Below are 18517 nucleotides of genomic sequence, written 5' to 3'. Positions count from 1 at the left end.
AGAGACCCAGAGTAACATACGAGGAGAAAACGGGGAACATTGTAGAGAAAGAAACGGAGAGGCCAGAAAGTAAGTTTTTAGAAGACTGAAAGGGAGAATGATAAAAGAGGGGGAAAAATCAAAGAACAAGAGGAAATGTTCACGGGCTTTGTGTGTTAGACGTGATTGGAAGGGGTCAGCCGCTCCAAACCTCGCAATTCCGAAACTTCCAACTCTTGAGCCACGGTGAAGCTGGGTGGACCCCGGCCACGCCGCTACCACACCAGGGCTTAGAGTTCTGAGTTCCGGGCGCCCCGCCCACTCCAGCCCAGTGACACCGCGGGGGCTGCGGTGACGTCACCTGACGTCACGCTCCACCTGGGGTCCCACGCAAACCCGACAAGGAGAGGGCCCCTAGGGTTGTGCGCTGCATTTGCTCTCCAGGCGTTTAGAGACCGAGGATTTGCACCGGCTCTGTGCGCAAAGCCTGCCCACAGCGCGCGCAGACCGGCCAGAGCCAGGTCCTCTCTGAGGCTCCGCGGGAAAAAGAGGGCGGAAAGCGAGTTGCGGGGTGAAGTGGGCTCCGAGTTCCGACTCGAGTTCTAAGAAGTTCGAGGCCACCCTGCCTCCCACCTCCCAGGTGGATTTGACCTGGGGACGGCCTAGGCATCTGCCCAGGCCCGGCCTTTCACTCTCCGGCCCGCCCCGGCGCTGACCCGCGGCCTTCGGGCCTGGAGCACCTTTCCCACGTCCAGTCCCCATCCCGCGCGCACCCAGGCTGCGGGTGGTCGGCAACTGACCTGCACCGCTCATCCTCCGCGGCGGCCCGGGTCGGGGTTGCAGCCGAGGCGAATGCAGACGAACGTTGCAGAAGTGGACGCGCCCTGCGCGCCGCCGCTCGGCTTCTACCGCCGCAGGGGTGGGGCGCAGGGCCGGGGGTCGCCGAGCATTATTGGAACGAAAACGAAATAAAAGCGGCGTTAAGTGAAATAGCTAACTTTTTTATTAAATAAAACGACTTAAATAAAAGGAACGGAAAAGAAGAAGAGTGGACCCAGCCTAAACGCAGGGTGCCCCGGGCCCCTGGCACTTCCCCCAGCGGCCGGGTCGGCTGCCCCTCCTCCAGCGGCCCCCGCGGGGGAAGCAGGTGGCCGGTTTCTAAAGAAAAAAGCCAAAACTTTTTTATTATTTACACGTTTGGGCAAAAGTACAAAGTATAATACAGGCGCCCGGCCCGGGGGGTGCGGGCGGGGGGCGGAGAAACGTAAGGCGCTTTCTTGTCAGGCCCGGGCCTGGGGCGGGACGGGGCGCGGGGCGGGGGCTCGGATTGTGCGGCCGCGCGGAGCTCGGGCCCGACCCCCTTCCGCGGCCGGCCAGTCTGTGGCCGCGCCCTGGGGCCTACTCGGGCTAGGCGGCCCCTTCCCCTCTCTGCCCCGGTTCCCCCGCAGCCCGGCTGGGGGGTCCGGGGCGCCCGGCTGGGTGGGGGCGGCGATCCTTGGCGACGGTGCGCGCTGGTGGGCTCACACCAGGGAGGTAACAGCGGGAACCTTGGAACTATCCTCCTCCCAGGGCTGCAGATTCTGCAGAGCAAAGAGTGACGAGTTGTGCAGACAGAGCGGGTCAGGCTGGATGGAGTCGTTGAGGCTCTTTTGGAAGGCGTCGTGTTGCAGCTGCAGCATGAGCCGGCTCGCCTGCTGCCGCTCCGCCTCCCGCTCCTCCGCCGTCTGCCGCCTGCACCGGGGGAGGGAGAGGGACAGTACCGTCATGCACCCGGCACCGCGGGGCCGCCGGCGGGGCCCCGGCCCTCCCGGGAGCCGAGGCCATCCGGGAGCCTCGAGGCGCAGAACCCTTCTGCCTCCCAGCCCGCGCTTTACGCCTGAGGCCCTCATATCCAGGGAGCCGGTTAGGATCATTTGTTTTTGTTGTGTGCCAGAGGGTCTCCAGGAGGGGACTCTGCCCGCCGCCCACCTGCACGCCCGGGTATTGTGGCTTCACCAACAATAAAGATTGTTCCTTTCGCCGGATAGCAAGGGCAGGGCCTATGTGTAACTGACTTGGCCCTGCGGGAACCGGGGTCGCTGGGGTCCGCGGGTGAGCAGGCTCGCTCTGCACCACCCGCACGACGCCCGGGGGCTAGGTCAGTCTCATCCAGTTCGCCCAGGGTCTGTCTTGAACCCCTTGCCAGACGCGATCGCTTCGCCCTTTACGGGTTGAATCAAAACAGAGATCGGATAAAAACGCGGCTGGAGTGGAGACGCGGAGATGGGGGGAGAGGAAACTGGCGTCCACGAGGATTGTTGAAAATCCGAGAGGGAGGGCTAGAAGAAGGAGGAGAAGGAGAGTGCGAGAGGCCCGTGTGTGTGCGCGCGCGTGTGTGTGTATGTGTGTGTGTGTGCGTGTGTGTTTGGGGCGAGGGGGGTGAAAGGAAATCAAGTGAACGCAGGAGACCGTACAAAACACGGGGAGAGAGTCGGAGGGGCTCACGAAAGATGGGGATGGGGATGGAGGAGAAACCAAGGCGTGGGACACCACGATGGAGAGAGAAGCACAGGCCAGCGAGAAGCGTGAAAGGAAGAGGTACAATCTGCGAAGGCGGAGTAGGGGTGTGTTTGGGGGAGGCAGAGTGGGGCGGGGGTAGTGGATAGCCTTAAAATAGGGCTAGTGCGAGGCTGCGGCTCGGGGCGGGACAGGTGAAGGGCAGGTGTAAGGTGGGCCGGGTCAGGCCTCTCTCACCGCCACTTGGTCCTCCGGTTTTGGAACCAGGTCTTGACCTGCGCGTCCGTCATTTTGAGGGACTTGGCGAGCGCCGCCCTCTCGGCAGAGGCCAGGTACTTCTGGCGATGGAAGCGCTTTTCCAGCTCGCAGATCTGCACCCGGGAAAAGGACGTGCGCGGCTTCTTACGCTTGGGAGGCGTCCGGTTCTGGTAGGGGTGGCCGATGCGCCGGGTCACGGTGAAGGGCGTGAGTGCGGCCGCCGCTGCGGAGACACAGGAGGGCCCCTGAAGCCCAGCCCGGCTCCGCCACCATTCAGGCCCCATGCGGACCCCGTGGCGCCCCGTGGGACACGGAGAGCTCCGCTATTTCGCTGGTCGCGCGCGTTTCCAGCGACACCAAGCCGGTCGGGAGACGCCCTCGCCCCCTGTCCCTTCCCCCAGGCACTGGCTTATTTTCCTGCAACTCTCCGATTACCCTCCCCACTACGGCAGCCCGGGGCCCTGGGGCCGAGGCCTCCGCCGAGCTTGGGCCTCTGAAATGGTTTCCGGGAGTGGAGCGCACAGGGCGCGGCTCCTCTGGCCCCGAGACGGCGGAGGCCTGGGGCCTGGTCGCCAGCTCTGCTCACCTGTGAAGCGGTCTTTCACGAAGCGGCGGCTGCTCTCCATCCAGGGGAAATTGAGGCCGCCTAGGCTGGAGACCGTGGGCACGGAGGGCATGGCGGGTAGCGCGCTTGGCAGAGGCGGTGGCACGGCCCCGGGCAGCGGCCTGTGCGCAGGCACCCGGATCACGCCCGCGGGCGCTAGGCTTAGGTTGACACTGTAAGATCCCGCGTCCTCGAAGGGCGCGCCGAGGCCCGCAAAGGAGGCGGGCAGAGACGGATATGTGGCGCCCGGACGGCCCCCGGGGGGCCCTCCCAGGTAGCTGGCGCCGTCGGGGCCCCGCGGGGCGGGTGCGCTGTCCTGGTCCGGGCTGTTAAGGATCTGGTCGATGCCGAAGCTGATGGGCTCGTGCGGGTGCGGGGTCTGTGCGCTGGCGGGCGCCTCCATCCTGCGCGGGCGGAAGGGCTGGGCTGGGCTGGGCGGGGAGGCGGCTGGGTCCCCGTTACGGCGCGGCCATGGAGCGCCCGGCGCCTCTCGTCGCACTGAAACTTTGCCAAGAGTGCGCGGGCCCGACAGGCTCTGTGTCATCTTTCTTGAACCGAACCTGGAGTTTCCGCTGCTAATTCCTCTCCCGCCGCAGCCATTGGCTGCGATCAACAAGCCTCTCTCCTCTCATTGGCTCCCGGCTTTCAATAAAGGCCTAATTCATGGAAATAGGAGCTTAGGGACTGTTCCAAGGTGACATCATTTTAACAAACGAACAATAGGTCAAATTTATTAGCCGGGATAATGGGCGGCGGATATTAGCGCCCGAACCGCAGCCTCCCAAACCCGAAATCTAACGAAGCTGCAATTAGCAGACGCTCCCCGCTCCTCCCTGCCGGGCCGCTTCCCAGACACCGCGCTGGGCGGGTAGAGCGCTCCGCTTGTGAAATTGTCTTTTGCTGAGTGGGTTTTCGTTTTCTTCCAATTTTTTTTTTTTCATCTGAGCAAAAGCCAAACCAAATGCATCCTTTCAGTTACAATGGAGTTGCAACCCCGGGACGACCCGGCGGAATCCACGGAAGCCCCTTGGACGCTACCGCCGCCGGAGGAACGAAAGGGGCGCACTCCCCGGGGCAGGCTTCGCGCTGCCTGTGCGCGGGGCGAGGGGAGCACCGTAGCGTTTTCCGCGCCCCGGAGGACGCCGACCCGCGTGGGGAGAAGTCGCCCCCGCCCGGGTTTCGGCCGCGGCCTCGCGGCCACTTTGGAGACACTCCCTGGCTCCGGCCAGGCGGACCGAGGCGTGACTCGCAGGTGCCCACGCGTGCCAGCTGCGGCTGGGCTAGGGACGCGGGGTCGCCCGGTGGGGAACGGGGACCTGACTCTCCAAATTCGTTGCAGGATGGAAGGGGGCTATGGTCGCGCGTGGGAACCCGCTCGCGGCTCGGCGGGTCTAGGGACTTCGGGTTCCCGAATGTCAAAGGCGCGGGCAGCTCCTAAAGCAAATCGCGGGATTTCTTTGGGAAACGCGAGTGGGGAGCCCCTCCCGGCTCCAGTCCAGTCTGGGCGCTAGAACCACTCCCCGTTCTCCTCGCGTCTCAGTGACTGTGTACCCGGCCCAGGGCACCGTGGACAGGACCGCACACGAAGTAGTCACCTTCCGCTGCAGCTTTGGGGAGACGAGCGGAATCATTTTCTTCCAGCGAATTCTAAAATCGTTAGGTGCAAACTCTTCGAGTGTCGCACCCCTGGCCTGGGCTCTTCCTCCCGCTCCTTGTGGTGCGGACAGTGGTGAGAGCTCGGATGTGCTGTTGGCCAGAAGTGTGTTCAAATTTGGACTGGCCACTTCCTAGCTGAGTGACCTTGAGCAATTGACTCCATATATTTAGGTTTCGGTTTTCTCGTTTGCAAAAAGGAAAATAATGCATGCATGCGGGTTGTTCGTGAGCCGCGAGTGAGATATTGAGGGAGCGCAGAGCACTGGGCCTGGCACGTAGTGGGCACTGGGCAGCGTGGCTCACCTCCCACTCCATCCCCCCAGAGTAATGGCTGATGTATTATTGTTGCGACTCTTGTTTATTTTGTTGGCAGTTTAATTTTATTTGCAGGGGCTCAGTACGTTGGAGAGAAAGGTGTATTTGTCTACGAGTAGGGTCAGTTTCAGAGGACGGGGAAGGACAGGAGGTGCAGGTTGGGGATTCTTTCTCTCTTCTCCCAACAATCCAAAGGCGTCAGGATTTGCAGGGCCTCCAGGCCTGGGTCTGGAGTTAGGTCACTTGCCCGCTGTGTGACCTTGGGCAAGTTGCTGGCCCTTGCTAAGCCTTCCTGGTGGGTGTGGAGAGGGAGGCCCAACAGTGAGGGGTGAAAGCTGCAGGATGCCGGGGGTCTGGGCAAGGGCTCCCTCACTCCCTTCCAGCGACAAGGACCCTCAGATGGGGTAGATGCCATTGCCCTGGCTCCAGGGGGCCTCCTGCTTCTAATTCAGGCTCTGCCACTGGCAGTGTGGGTCCCTAACCGCCCCTCCCGGAACCGCATTTTCCTTATTTGTAAAACAAAAAGGGCACCAGCTACCCCCAGGGTGGCTGTGAGAACAAAATGAGATAACATCTGTGGCAGTGCCTGTGCAAAACTCTGGCGGTTATATAATAATAACTTTAATGACAACTATAAAGCTACTGTAGCTGAGAACCTAGCCTGTGCCAGGCAGGGAGGTGGACACTTATTCATTCTTCACAATGACCCTGCGAGGAAAGGGCTGTTAGTGGCCCCAATTTCTCACTAATGAGGGAATTGAGGCTTTGAGAGTTCAAGGGAAGCACAGCTCCCCACTTCGGGGCTGCAGTTGGCACCTCACCAGCTCCACTTCCCTTCTGGCTTCCAGTGCCCGGGACTCAGGGCTGCCCTTGTCACTTCAGGCACTGTTAAATCAGGACAACAAGGCCCACCGCACAGAGGTTTGTGGCACGGAATTAAGGCGTGGGTGGCACAGCGCTACTCCCAGCTTGTGTGCTTAAGAACAGGATTCCCACCTCAGTTTACCAGCTGTGGACTCAGGGAATTATTCATCCTCTTTGTGCCTCAGTTTTCTCATCTAGTAAATAAACCTCATGGGATTAAATAAGCGCCTCCAGGTAAAGCCTGGCATGGGTCAGGGCTCTGCTTCACTGCTTGGGTTCTGGCTTCCTGAGATCCACGGTTCCTCATCGTCCAGCCCTGTCATCCAGATGAAGGAGCTTTGAAGCCTCCTTTCACTTCCTATCCAGATAGCTCTTAGGCAGCTCAGGAATGGGGGTAACTTGGTTAGTCCCTAGGACAGTGGTTCTCAGAGTGTGTTCCCAGAGCGGCAGCATCAGCATCACTGGAGAATTTGTTAGAAATGCAAATTCTTGGACCCTCGCCAGACCTACGGAATCAGACACTCTGGGGTAGGACTCGGCAATCTGTGTTTAACAAGCCCTCCAGGTGATTCTGATGCCTGCTCAACTCTGGAAGCCAGTGCCCAGAATATTGTCTATTTCATCTGAGTTTTCAAATGTGTTGTTATAACAGTGTGGGAAGATTCTCTCAGAATTTGCAACTCTCATACGAATCTGTACTAATACCTTCCACTTCTCATTCCCCGTGTTGCTCATTCATGCCTTCTCCTGATCATACTTGCCAAAGGTTTGTTATTTTGTTGGTTTTTAAAAAAGCCTTTGATGTCATTATCCCCTTTTAAGATGCCACCTCTTTCATGAATGTTATGGTTTCAAAAATTATTTATTTCTTCTTTGCTGAGTTGGAAATTCAATTTGTCAATTTTTCTTTCTTTTTAAATAAATGCATTCAAGGGCATACATTTTCCTCTGAGCACTGTTTTGGCCAGATACGTTCTGATATGTATTTGGTGTTCCTGAGGTTGTAATTTCTTGCTGCCCTTGTAATTTACCTGCTGTCACTTGGACAGTGAGGCATACACACTGAAAGAGCTTAGGAAATGAGAATTGTAAGAACTGGGGACGACGATTCCCAGGGCTAGAGAGATTTTCAGGATGGAGCACATCCTCCCCTCTTCCCCAAGAAGAAGCTGGAAGAAAGGGGTACAGCTGGTGGAGGCTTTGCCGAGAGTCATCTAGAAAAGGGTGGGGCTTCAGGGATGACAGGCAAGATGCTGGGATTTCCAGCTGGCCCATGAGCCCAGCTGTGGGAGGCCAGGTTCCTCCAGGCTCATTCTGCCATTGACTTCCTGAGTGAGATGAGACTCCATTTCCCTGTCTGTGAAATGGGGTGGAGACTGAATCAGGACTTTAAGTGTATTTGGGTCAGCTACCCTATTTGAAACACCGATGAAAATACTGTGGTCTGCTTCCATAGAAAAAGGCAGAAACACCTAATTTGGCACACACACCACGTCACAGGTTGCTGGCCTGCCGTGCTGTTCTTGGCTTACACACCCTAGTTAGGAGTCCCTAGGGGCACTTCCAGTTTTCCTGATGGAAGGCTCTAAAGACACTTGCCCAAATTTATTTGCCCATTCATTTATTTATTCAACGAATATTTACTGAGCACCTACTCACATTTCCTGGACCATTCCCTAGCGCAGGGGCTTGGTTTCCCCATCTAACAGTGGGCACAAAGCAGTCTGAGCTCTTCATCACTGCTTCCCCCAGTGGGCAGGACCTAGGGAAGAACCTTCCTGAGGAGGTCTGATCAGTCTCAAGACTCTGCCAGCCAGTGGAAGGAAAAGGCCTTCAGATGTCGGCTGTTGCTTGGGACCCCCCACTGCAGGTCACGAGGCTTCAAGGACAGTTGACTTAGGGAAACAGTCTCTTGTCCAAGTGCATGTAGTGGAAAGGGGTGGAGCTGGGATTTGAACCCAGGACTGTTTAGACTACAAAGCCCACATTTTCCCCTTTACCTCACACCCCTATTTGGGGGTAGGTGGTAAAGACTCTAAGTCACAGGACTGAGTGGCGAGGGGAATCAGTGCAGGGTCTGGGTGAATGAGCCCAAGAGTGGCGATGAGGGCTGGCCATAGTGGGGCTCACTTGTCTCCCCTACTGGCTTGGGAGTTCCTTTTGGGCAAAATGGTGTTGGTGGCATTTGATCCCATGTCCCAGGGCTGGGTCCAGGGCGTGGAGGACTGGAGGACATTATCAAGAGTTTGTGGTATTAAACTCAATAGCACAAAGCAAGGTCAGACAAGGGGATAAGAAAAAGGGGTCAGAATTGGGCGCAGGCATTCGCGTGCACTCAGTTCGGCATTCACCTCCCCTGCCCTGCTTATGGCTGGTTCCTTGCATCCTTCACGACCCAGGCCAGCCCTCACCTCTCTGTCCATCCTCCAGAGCAGCACCTTCACCCCACCATCCTCTCGACCCATTGATTTTCGTCATTCCCCTCGGAACCGATCTTATTTATCCTGCTCACTAGCTTTATCTGTGGCAGGTGAATGAATGAGTGAAAGAGTGATTTCCAAGGTGCTTGGGCTGGGTCAGACCCAGGCCCTGGCAAGGAGGCTGGCAGCAGCCTGAGGAAGCTGGCCCTAGGGCTGGGGGTTAGAGGAGAGGGGAGCAGGGCGAGATTCCTTTCTCCATGGGGTGGGGGGCTGGTGGAGGTTATAAAGGGCGCGTGAACAGGGACTGTGCAGATGGCTGCGTGTGCAGGGTGGCAGGAATCGGTCAGTGTGCGCAGACTCGGGGGAGCAAGGGCAGGCAGGGTGGGCAAATGCATGGGGTGGCCTTCTCAGGGACCTCCAAACCTGATCTCATGCCCTTGTTTCCTTCCCCTACACCTCAGCCATTTTCCCCATTTGTGCTCCACAACTTTCCTCCCTTCCTGACAGATTTCTCTACTAAATTTGACTTCAACACTTTTGTTGGGCAAATTACATTAAGATGAATGTGGCAGGTACCCTTTATGGTTTATTTATCGTGATACTGTTTGTATCTCACGCTTATAAATAACTTATGTTATAGCTTTTGTTTGTGGAAATGTAACTTACATATTTTATTACGCTTTCTGTAAACCTCAAAAAGAATCTTGTCAAGGAAGCACTCTTATCAGCAATCCAAACTATGGGACGTAAAAACCAACACTAACATTATTTTTTAATATGCCAAGGAGGCAGGTTACTCTTGCTGTAGTTTGAAAGGTTTGCTGTCCTTGTAAACTTGCACCTCAATAAAACATTTAAAAGTCTCGAGAATGATTTCAGAAAGTTCAGGGAGGAGGATGAATCGGTGGCAGGACCCACAGACACAGCACACAACGGGCCCAGGTCCTGGACTGGCCTTTCTCTGGGAGTGCCTAGTCCCACTGTGGGTGTCAAAGTGGTTCACATTGAGCTCTCCCACCCAACTGTCCCCTAGGCCCAACTGTGAAGGACCTAGTTCAAGGAATTATAGTGAAAAAGCAGCATGAGTTTTGAGGTCAGGCAAATCTGACTTTGAATCCTGGCTTGTCCACTTTCTAGCTATGTGGCTTTGGGTCAGTCTTTTAGTCTCAGTTTTCTCATTTTTAAAATGGGGATAATAATTCTTGACATTCTTCCTGGGAAGCAGAAAATGAGATAGCAATTTGCAATGCTTAGTGGGTGCTCAATAAATGATAGCAGTTCTAATTATTTTATGTTCATCTTAAAACTTTTAAGACCAGGAGTGGTGGCTCACATCTGTAATCTCAGCACTTTGGGAGGCTGTGGCAGGTGGATCGCTTGAGCCCAGAAGTTCAAGACCAGCCTGGCCAACATGGAAAAACCGTCTTTACAAAAAATACAAAAATTAGCCGGGTGCAGTGGCATGGGCCTGTAGTCTCAGCTACTCAGGAGGCAGAGGTTGGAGGACTGTTTGAGCCCAGGAGGTTGAGGCTGCAGTGAGCTGTGAGCGTGCTACTGCATTCCATCCTAGATAAAAGTGAGATCCTGTCTTAAAAAAAAAAAAAAAAAGAAACGTTTACTTTCTCCCTTTTTACTCTGCCCTGCTTTTCTCTTCAGGCACTCTTTTCCCTCCTCATCATAAGGAGCTGACTTCTCTCAAATATGACTTCCCCAAAACTGCTGAACATCTAGATCGGGTTTCCCATATTGCCAGATCTTTCAGTTTCTTCAATTTTTCTCACCAAACCCACTGTTTTCGGTTCTCATGTGCAGCTGTTGGTAGTCAGCTAATCTGGTCACTAATCTCAGCTAATAGCTACATGGCAAGCCACTTTTGCATTTTGAAAGAGGCCCCCACTACCATAATCCGTAGGTACTTCTAGGTTGTCAGGGCCAATAGAAGGGAGGCCAGAAGGCCAGGAGGGTTTTTCTGGGCAGTTTGGATAATCACACTCAGTGCAGGGGCTCTACACTCCTTTGTCCCCCAACCTAGAGAAGCCTGATTGGAAAACACAGAATAACAGCAACATCCGGAATACAGGCAGAATACATCTTTCTCAGGGGCCAGGTTCTGAAGTCAGTGTGGAAGGCAAAAATTGAGCAAAGTAAAAATCCCTTCAAACTGTTTCTTGCTTGAGCATCCCTGAAGCAGCTGGCTTGACTTAGCATCTACATTGCATGAACCATCCATCTATCTGTACACTAGAATCCCATCAGAAGGGTGAGTGTGCAAACAGCAGCCACACCTCCCATCTCATCCTCTCGGAGCACGTTTGTGAAGTGGTAGGCCCCTTGGAACTGCCAGCACTATTTTTTCCTTTTGTTCCATCTGAGTTAAGTTGGCTCCACGCGTGATCTGATTAGACCCAGCAGCCCCATTAGCTGTTTTTCACATGGCCTCCACAGGTTTGTGTGTCTGCGCATGCTTTATCCTTGGGACAGGATGTCCCTACAGGGTCCACTCCCACGTGGAACTCCAGGTCTCTTTTCAAGAATCCCCACTGTCCCTCACCAAGGCAGACTCTGGCAGTCTTGGAGGCAGAGTCCCAAATCTGGTTCTCATCCCACTGTGGGATGAGTGTGCAGTATGTGTGATCCTTAAACATCCCAGCTTCCCCACTTCCTTTTCCTCCCTCAGTAAGGGCTGAGAATGGAACCTGACCCTCTAAAGGAAAAGAAGGGTTCCTTTCCAGGTTCTAAGAAAGAAATTTACAGCTAAAACTCAACCTCTCTAGCAACGGCCAGACAACAGTTGTGGCAGACAGCTTTGAAAATGGCTCCCAATGGCTGGGCGCGGTGGCTCACGCCTGTAATCCCAGCACTTTGGGAGGCCACGGCGGGTGGATCACGAGGTCAGGAGATTGAGACCATCCTGGCTAACACGGTGAAACCCCAACTCTACTAACAATACAAAAAATTAGCCGGGCGTGGTGGCGGGCGCCTGTAGTCCCAGCTACTCGGGAGGCTGAGGCAGGAGAATGGCGTGAACCCGGGAGGCGGAGCTTGCAGTGAGCGGAGATCGCGCTACTATGCTCCAGCCTGGGCTACAGTGAGACTCCATTTAAAAAAAAAAGAAAAAACGGAAAATGGCTCCCAATGATCCCCACCTAGTGATTTACTTCTAATGAACAGAATACAGCAAAAGTGATGGGATGGCTCTTCTGAGATTAGGTTATAAAAGACGGTGACTTCCAGATTGCTGCAATCTGTCTGGCTCTTCTCTGATGAAACAAGGTTCCATGCTGTAGGCTGTCCTGTGAAGAGGCCCATTTGGGAAGAAACTGAGGTAACAACCCGTGAGAAACTGACTCCTGCTAACCATCACGAGTGAGTCTGGATGCAGAGCCTTACCCAGTCAAGCCTCGAGATGATCACAGCCTGTGACAGAGAGAGCCTGAAACCCAGCTGCAAATCAGTTAATAAATGTTGCTGTAAGGCACTAAGTTTTGGGGTAACGTGTTATGTAACAATAGAGTTCTGAGAAACAGATGATAATGGACCCAAATATTAACTGGTTTCAACACATCATTCTGAAATACAGGTCTTCCTTACAAGGGGCCGTGAATTCCTTTGAGGTGAAACAGATCTGGGTTCAAATCTTGCCTATGTGACCCATGTAAGCTATAGACACCATCTTTGAGCCTTGGCGTCCTTATCTGCAAAGTGGAGCTAATGCTGTCTAAACTTTAGAGGGCTGTTGTGAGGATTAGAAGAGATCATGTATGTAAAGGGCATGAGAGATATTCAATAACCATCTGCTGAGTCTTCTCCAGCTGATGCATGCTGCCTGCAGTGTGCTCTGCAAGGCCAGGTCTACCAGCAGGTCCTGTAGACGTCAGCAGTGGGGCAGGCCTGACCGGTCCTCCGAGAACAGCTCTCCAAGGCCAAGTCTGATGGAGCCATTCTTGTCTGCTATGAAACCACCAGGTGGCCTCTGGCAGCGTGGCAAGGAGAAGTGAGTGCCCATGGTCATTTTCTGGTGAACATTTTAATGCAAACAATATGGTGCTTTTAGATACTAGACATTTGTAAAGAAAACAGTGCCAGAATGGGACAAAACTTCCTTAACACATTTCTGTGAGGTGAGTGTGCAGTTATAAGCCTTCAAGAAACAGAAATTCATGTCAAACTTCTCTGAACAGCTGATGTTTTACAGAATTCAGAATTTGCCTTCTCAAGGAAAATTATATTTCCCATTTCTAATGAAACATAGTGTAAGGCCAAAGCTTATTTACCCATTAAATACTAGAAGTAACCCCATATGTAATGTATTTTCCCGATTTCCTTCATACACAGAAGACAAACATTTTGAGATAAACTTGATGACTCTGCTTTTATATGACAAGCCTATTGCAAAACTCAACTATTAAGAAAGGTTTCAAGAAACACTAGTCTGAGAAATGAGATTATAACAGGAGCCTGTGGATTTACTTATTGTTCAACAGTAAGGCCAACCTTTCATGTCTTATCAGAAATAAAGGATACAATATTTATTATAAGCCTGAATCATAAAAACAGCAGTGAGATAGTAAAACACTTGACAGTGGGCAACCTCAAATTAATAGCCTAGTAACAGCATAGCACAAACTGTAAAGGTCTTCTTCATGTTCTGGGTTTGGGTTAAGTCACAATCCCAAGTCCCAACAGTAATAAGAGTTTTTGTGGAGAGTTGGAAACCAGCTATTTCTCATCCTCTGAAAATCTGAATTTTAGCACCTAGAACTGTTTTGGGTAGCCCTAAGGAGGCAGAGCTGCTTCAAATATTATATTCTAATAGTTACCTTCACCTTCTCTTAAAAATTAAATGGAGGCAGAGGACTAGGTGCTGGCACCACCCAGAACTTCTGACTGGGGCTACATGACTCCTCCTGAAGAAATATCTCTGCAGGCAGTAATTGCACAGCTTAATTCTTCTAGACTGAACCACTTCAGATTTATGCCAGTGAAAAGCAAACGTTGTTTGTAAGTCATTTAATTGTGTTACTGTCTCTCAACTTTATCAGATGCAGCTGAGGCAGGGAGGCCTGCATGTGGTCCCTGTGGGATGCTCTGTAGTGCTTCCAGGCTCGTTCTAAATGCTCACAGCCCAAAGTCCCTAACGCTGCTTCTTCTAGACACATAACAAACTACTCATTTAACAGGTTCCAATGGCATTCGTCTCAATCCAGGATCCATGGTGAAGGCTGCATCTCCAACAAATTGACAACCTTGATTGCAGAACCATAAACTAGTACACACTTAGGTGCAAACCTGGTTTATTATGTTCTTTGGTTAAATATTGTTTCTACAACCTTTCAGAGCATTAGGAGAACAAAGATAATATTTGATAGAAAGACTGAAAACACATCCTTTGCTTTTCAGAGAAAAGACTGAATTTACACTGTGTACTGTTAGAAATTCTTATAATTAGGCTAGACGTATAAGAAGGTAGGGCTTTTGTTGTTGCTTATATGTTTTGAAAAATACATTCCCCTGGGCTAGCCAACATCATTGTCCTGAGACCCAGACCTTCAGGAGTCTCTTGATAAAGGCTGCTCCGCACACGGTCAGAAAAGTTGGGTCAGCTCATCATGTTGAGACTGCACGGTTCAGTGTTGCTATCACTGCACATCGCCTCTGCCACATCTCTTCTGAATACAGACAGATTTTGGGTGAACCTGCAGAAAGAGGAAGAAAGGGTCAAGGGTAGTAATGAGGCAATGCCTCCAAGAATTTCTGGACAATAAGGCCATTTTGGAGTTCAGGACTTCGGGGAGCCCCCTCCTGGAGGAAGGCTCTAGATTTCAGCTGAGCTCCTTTCTCTCCACTTGCACCGCCATTGCTGTTCTGCCACCAGTACTGCCAACCCCTCATCTCTTCCTGGAAAACAGGGTTGCCACTAAATTCACTCTGACCATCTTGAGGTGTACATTTTGTGGTTCTACTTTTAAAAAACAATTTTAGAAAAGTTAAATTACACATAGATGGTAAGGATTATAAAAAAAGAACAAAAGTTTATGTGCCAGGCATTGGAAGGAGTTTACTGATAAACTCATTTAGTCATCACAAGTCTTCCCTGAGGTAGGTATGAGTATCCTCATTTTACAGATGAGAAAACTGAATTTAGTAGCTGAAAAAGAGGGGGCACTGGGTTAGACTACCTGGGTTCAAATCCTAGCTCTACCACTTATGAGTCAGGTGATATTGGATGAATACTTAACCTCTTGTCTTGGTACCTAATATGAGTAGTTACCTCAACGGATTGTAGAAAGTGAGAATTTAGGCTGGGTGCAGTGGCTCATGCCTGTAATTCCAGCACGTTGTGAGGCCAAGGCAGGTGGATCACCTGACGTCAGGAGTTTCACACCAGCTTGGCCAACATTGTGAAACCCCGTCTCTACTAAAAATATAAAAAATTAGCCAGGTGTGGTGGTGGGCGCCTGTAATCCCAGCCACTCAGGAGGCTGAGGTGGGAGAATCACTTGAACCTGGGAGGTGGAGGTTGCAGTGAGCTAAGATTGCGCCACTGCACTCCAGCCTGGGAAACAGAGCGAGACTCTGTCTCAAAAAAAAAAAAAAAAAAAAAAAAAGGAATTTATTGGGTCAGTTTGAGGCAATGCCTGTATGCCTGTAAGTACTCAACACAGTGCTTGGTACACGGAAAAAAGTCAGTCTTCGCTGCCTATTACTCTCATTAAACTATGAGGGCCACCTGCCATCATTTCACAGCGCAGCTCAGGACGCAGTACACAAATTTCCAAGGCTTAGGTGAAGTAATTTCCACCGAGACACCTAGGACTTCCCAATTCAACTCTCATCTGCTGGATTCTGAGGTTGTCCCTTTCTACGTGATAGAGGATCTTGAAGTGAGCAGTCAAGGGAATACGTCTGCATACCCCAACTGACTTGCTCATGTATTACCAAAGCCCAGGCTGGTAACTCCAGAATACACTGTGGCTACTGGGATGACTGACGATTTGCATTTCAAATGGAGCAGCATTTGAATGCTATCACATTTATAAAAGGATGGTGGAGACCTTTTTTTTTCCCCCTGAACACATGCTCTTTCTCCATCATTCATTACTGTCTGTCTTTTCTATCAGAATGTTAAGATCCATGATGGGGAGGAACCTTAAATAATTGGTTTACCACTGGTAACCCCAATGCCTACACAGTAGATTCTGAATAAAGTTTTGTGAACTAAATGAATGAATGAATAAAGTCAGACCTAGCTGATAAGCCTGAACTTATCTCCTTTCATTTAGATCTCATTGGCAACTGAGATACCAGCCATTCTTAAAGAACAGGCAGAGGGAGAAACTGATACTGTAGGTCATAGGTCCCAGGTGCCATGCTTCACTGTGTTCTGTCATTTAAACATCACAACTGATTATCATCATCTCCATTTTACTGGTAAAGAAACTGAGGAGTAGAGAAGTTAACTGCCTACTGCCACACAACCTAAAAAGGCCAGATATAAAATATCTTAAAAAACTTTTAATTTTATTATTTTTGAGACAGAGTCTCACTCTGTTGCCCAGGCTGGAGTGCAGTGGTGTGATCTCGGCTCACTGTAATTTCTGCCTCCCAGGTTCAAGTGATTCTCCTAGCTCAGCCTCCTGAGTAGCTGGGACTACAGGCACGTGCCACCATGCCCAGCTAATTTTTGTATTTTTCATACAGACAGGGTTTCATCATGTTGGCCAGGCTGGTCTCAAACTCCTGACCTCAGGTGATCCACCCACCTCGGCTTCCCAAAGTGCTGAGATTATAGGCGTGATCCACTGTGCCCAGCCAATTTGTTTTTTAATTGATACATAATATTTTTACATCATTATGGGGTACATGCAATATTTTGTTATATGCACAGAATGTGTAATGATAAGTCAGAGGATTTAGGGTATCCATCACCTGCAGTATTTATCATTTCTATATGCTGGGGACATTTCAAGTCCTCTCTTTTAGCTATTTTGAAATATACAATACATTATTGTTAGCTATAGTCAGGATCCTAACTCAGCTGTATCTTGGGTCTGTCTGACCTCAAGGCCTATGTTTGTTCAAATGCCAAGAAGTCTTTCTTCATTTTCCACAGTGGATTTGCATTTTCCTTCTTTTGATCTTTCAATTACAGTTATTTTTTCATATCTCTCCTGTTGAATTGTAAACTGCTTAAGGGCAGAGACTACATTTTATTAATCTCTGCATCCCTGTATAATGCCTAGTATGACGCTTGGAAGAAAGCAAATAACCAATAGTATTTACTGAATGGAATGGAACTGAGTCTAGGATCACAAGGTGTAATAGAAAAGGGACATCCATGTGTGAGCTGTGTCAAGCACAAGACAATTATATTCAACAAACCTGGAATGTCTACTTCCCCCAGTGACACACTACTGGGCAATGCTCACCTGTCTCTGTTCTTGACGGACAGGTTCTGCTCCACTCCTTCCATTAGGTTTCTGAAGCACTGGACAAGGACCTCCTGCTTGGGGACAGGCTGGCGGTTTATCAAACTTGCTCTCAGTTCACTGAAATACTGATGGGAGACAGAATAGTGTCAGAGCTCTGACTCCAAATCCAGCCCGAAGACAGCTGGTAGGGGGATGGCTAGACCAGCTCTCATCTACTCAGGGCTCACTGATGCTCAGAGGAGTTTTTGTCTAGGTCCACTTTGAACTTCAAGCCCTTAGAGAAAATCTACGCCACAGAGACACGCCTAGTTATCAATTCTATGATCCCTTCCATAAAATGTCCTGCTGTAGGAAGGGGAACATCACACTCTGGGGACTGTTGTGGGGTGGGGGGAGGGGGGAGGGATAGCATTGGGAGATATACCTAATGCTAGATGACGAGTTGGTGGGTGCAGCGCACCAGCATGGCACATGTATACATATGTAACTTACCTGCACATTGTGCACATGTACCATAAAACCTAAAGTATAATAATAATAATAATAATAATAATAAAAGAAAAAAAATACAGAAAAAAAAAGAAAAAAAAAATAAAAATAAAAATTAAGAAATATTTTACAAATTTAAAAAAAAAAAAAAAAAAAAAAAAAATGTCCTGCTGTAATTGTTCTATTGTCACTGCTTAGGCTGATGAAGCCCTTGCGTCCTCTGTGGGGCACTGAACGTGTGCTTTTCCTGACTCTCATCTCTACTAACCACAGAAACACTGGAATGGGAGGGGCCCCCAGGCTGAAGAAAATAACTAAAAATGCCCAGGGAGCATTTTAAGTGACTGAAGGCAAGGCCAAGGGTCTTTCCTCAGGCCTTATCCTCTTTCCCGGCTTCAGTGAGTCACTCCTTCAACGACTTTGGGCTTTGTTCCAAGTTTCTGTCCTTGGGGGTTAGAATGGGTTTACTCCTCTGAGGTGGAGTACTAGACGGGCGTGCTTCAGTTTGGGGAGAGCTTTCTGGCACTAAGGAAAATATCTGTCATGCTGCTCACAAACATCTGCACAGCCTTTTCTTCTCTGCTGAGGACTGTGGGCTTTTATACAAACACAAGCTCTGATGCTAAACACAGCTCCTAATCATTGGAAACAGCCTAATTTCAGCACAAGGACAACATTTTGCCAGTCATGCATTTATTCTTCCCAGCCCGAAAAGCATGACATTTAATTTCCATCATATGTTAAAATGGCTTACATCAAAAAACACACATAATTAATATGTAGTCAGACTAATACTTAAATACTATATATCAGAGGCATTATACTTAAACCACAATGTCTTACTGAACAAGATTGGGAATGCACAAAACTACTTATTTTTCCCTTTTATAATGATGCAGTGACTCACACCAAATAGAAAATTATTAGTTTTTCATCCTAAACTGTGAAATATTGCCTCCATCAGTAAAGTATAATATTGTGATGTCATAAGCTTTTTCTAAACA

At 50.5% G+C, this 18517-nt stretch overlaps 2 protein-coding genes across 11 annotated transcripts in view; both read right to left on the bottom strand.

Annotated features, from left to right (window-relative positions):
* Positions 1-959: 959 nt before the first annotated feature.
* On the bottom strand, positions 960-3858 carry TLX3 (T cell leukemia homeobox 3). The gene is made up of 3 exons (XM_054489195.1): positions 3320-3858; positions 2713-2956; positions 960-1710 (listed from the first exon to the last, which is right to left on the bottom strand). The coding sequence occupies exons 1-3, from the start codon at positions 3738-3740 to the stop codon at positions 1500-1502; spliced, it is 876 nt and encodes a 291-aa protein (XP_054345170.1). The 5' UTR covers positions 3741-3858; the 3' UTR covers positions 960-1499.
* A 9241-nt stretch (positions 3859-13099) lies between these two features.
* RANBP17 (RAN binding protein 17) overlaps positions 13100-18517 on the bottom strand; it is a 432110-nt gene continuing 426692 nt past the window's right edge. For all 10 annotated transcript variants that reach the window (XM_063665353.1, XM_054488237.2, XM_054488236.2 and 7 more), the window contains 2 exons: positions 17022-17149; positions 13100-14288 (listed from right to left, as the gene is read on the bottom strand). In XM_063665353.1, coding sequence (XP_063521423.1) covers positions 14192-14288; positions 17022-17149 — 225 coding nt within the window. In that variant the 3' untranslated portion in view covers positions 13100-14191. The remainder of the gene's footprint in view (positions 14289-17021; positions 17150-18517) is intronic.

The sequence above is a fragment of the Pongo pygmaeus genome, chromosome 4, assembly GCF_028885625.2.
Source record: "Pongo pygmaeus isolate AG05252 chromosome 4, NHGRI_mPonPyg2-v2.0_pri, whole genome shotgun sequence".
Taxonomy (NCBI): domain Eukaryota; kingdom Metazoa; phylum Chordata; class Mammalia; order Primates; family Hominidae; genus Pongo; species Pongo pygmaeus.
The sequence above is the reverse complement of the archived record's forward strand: the minus strand, read 5'-3'. Positions and strand labels throughout refer to the sequence as shown.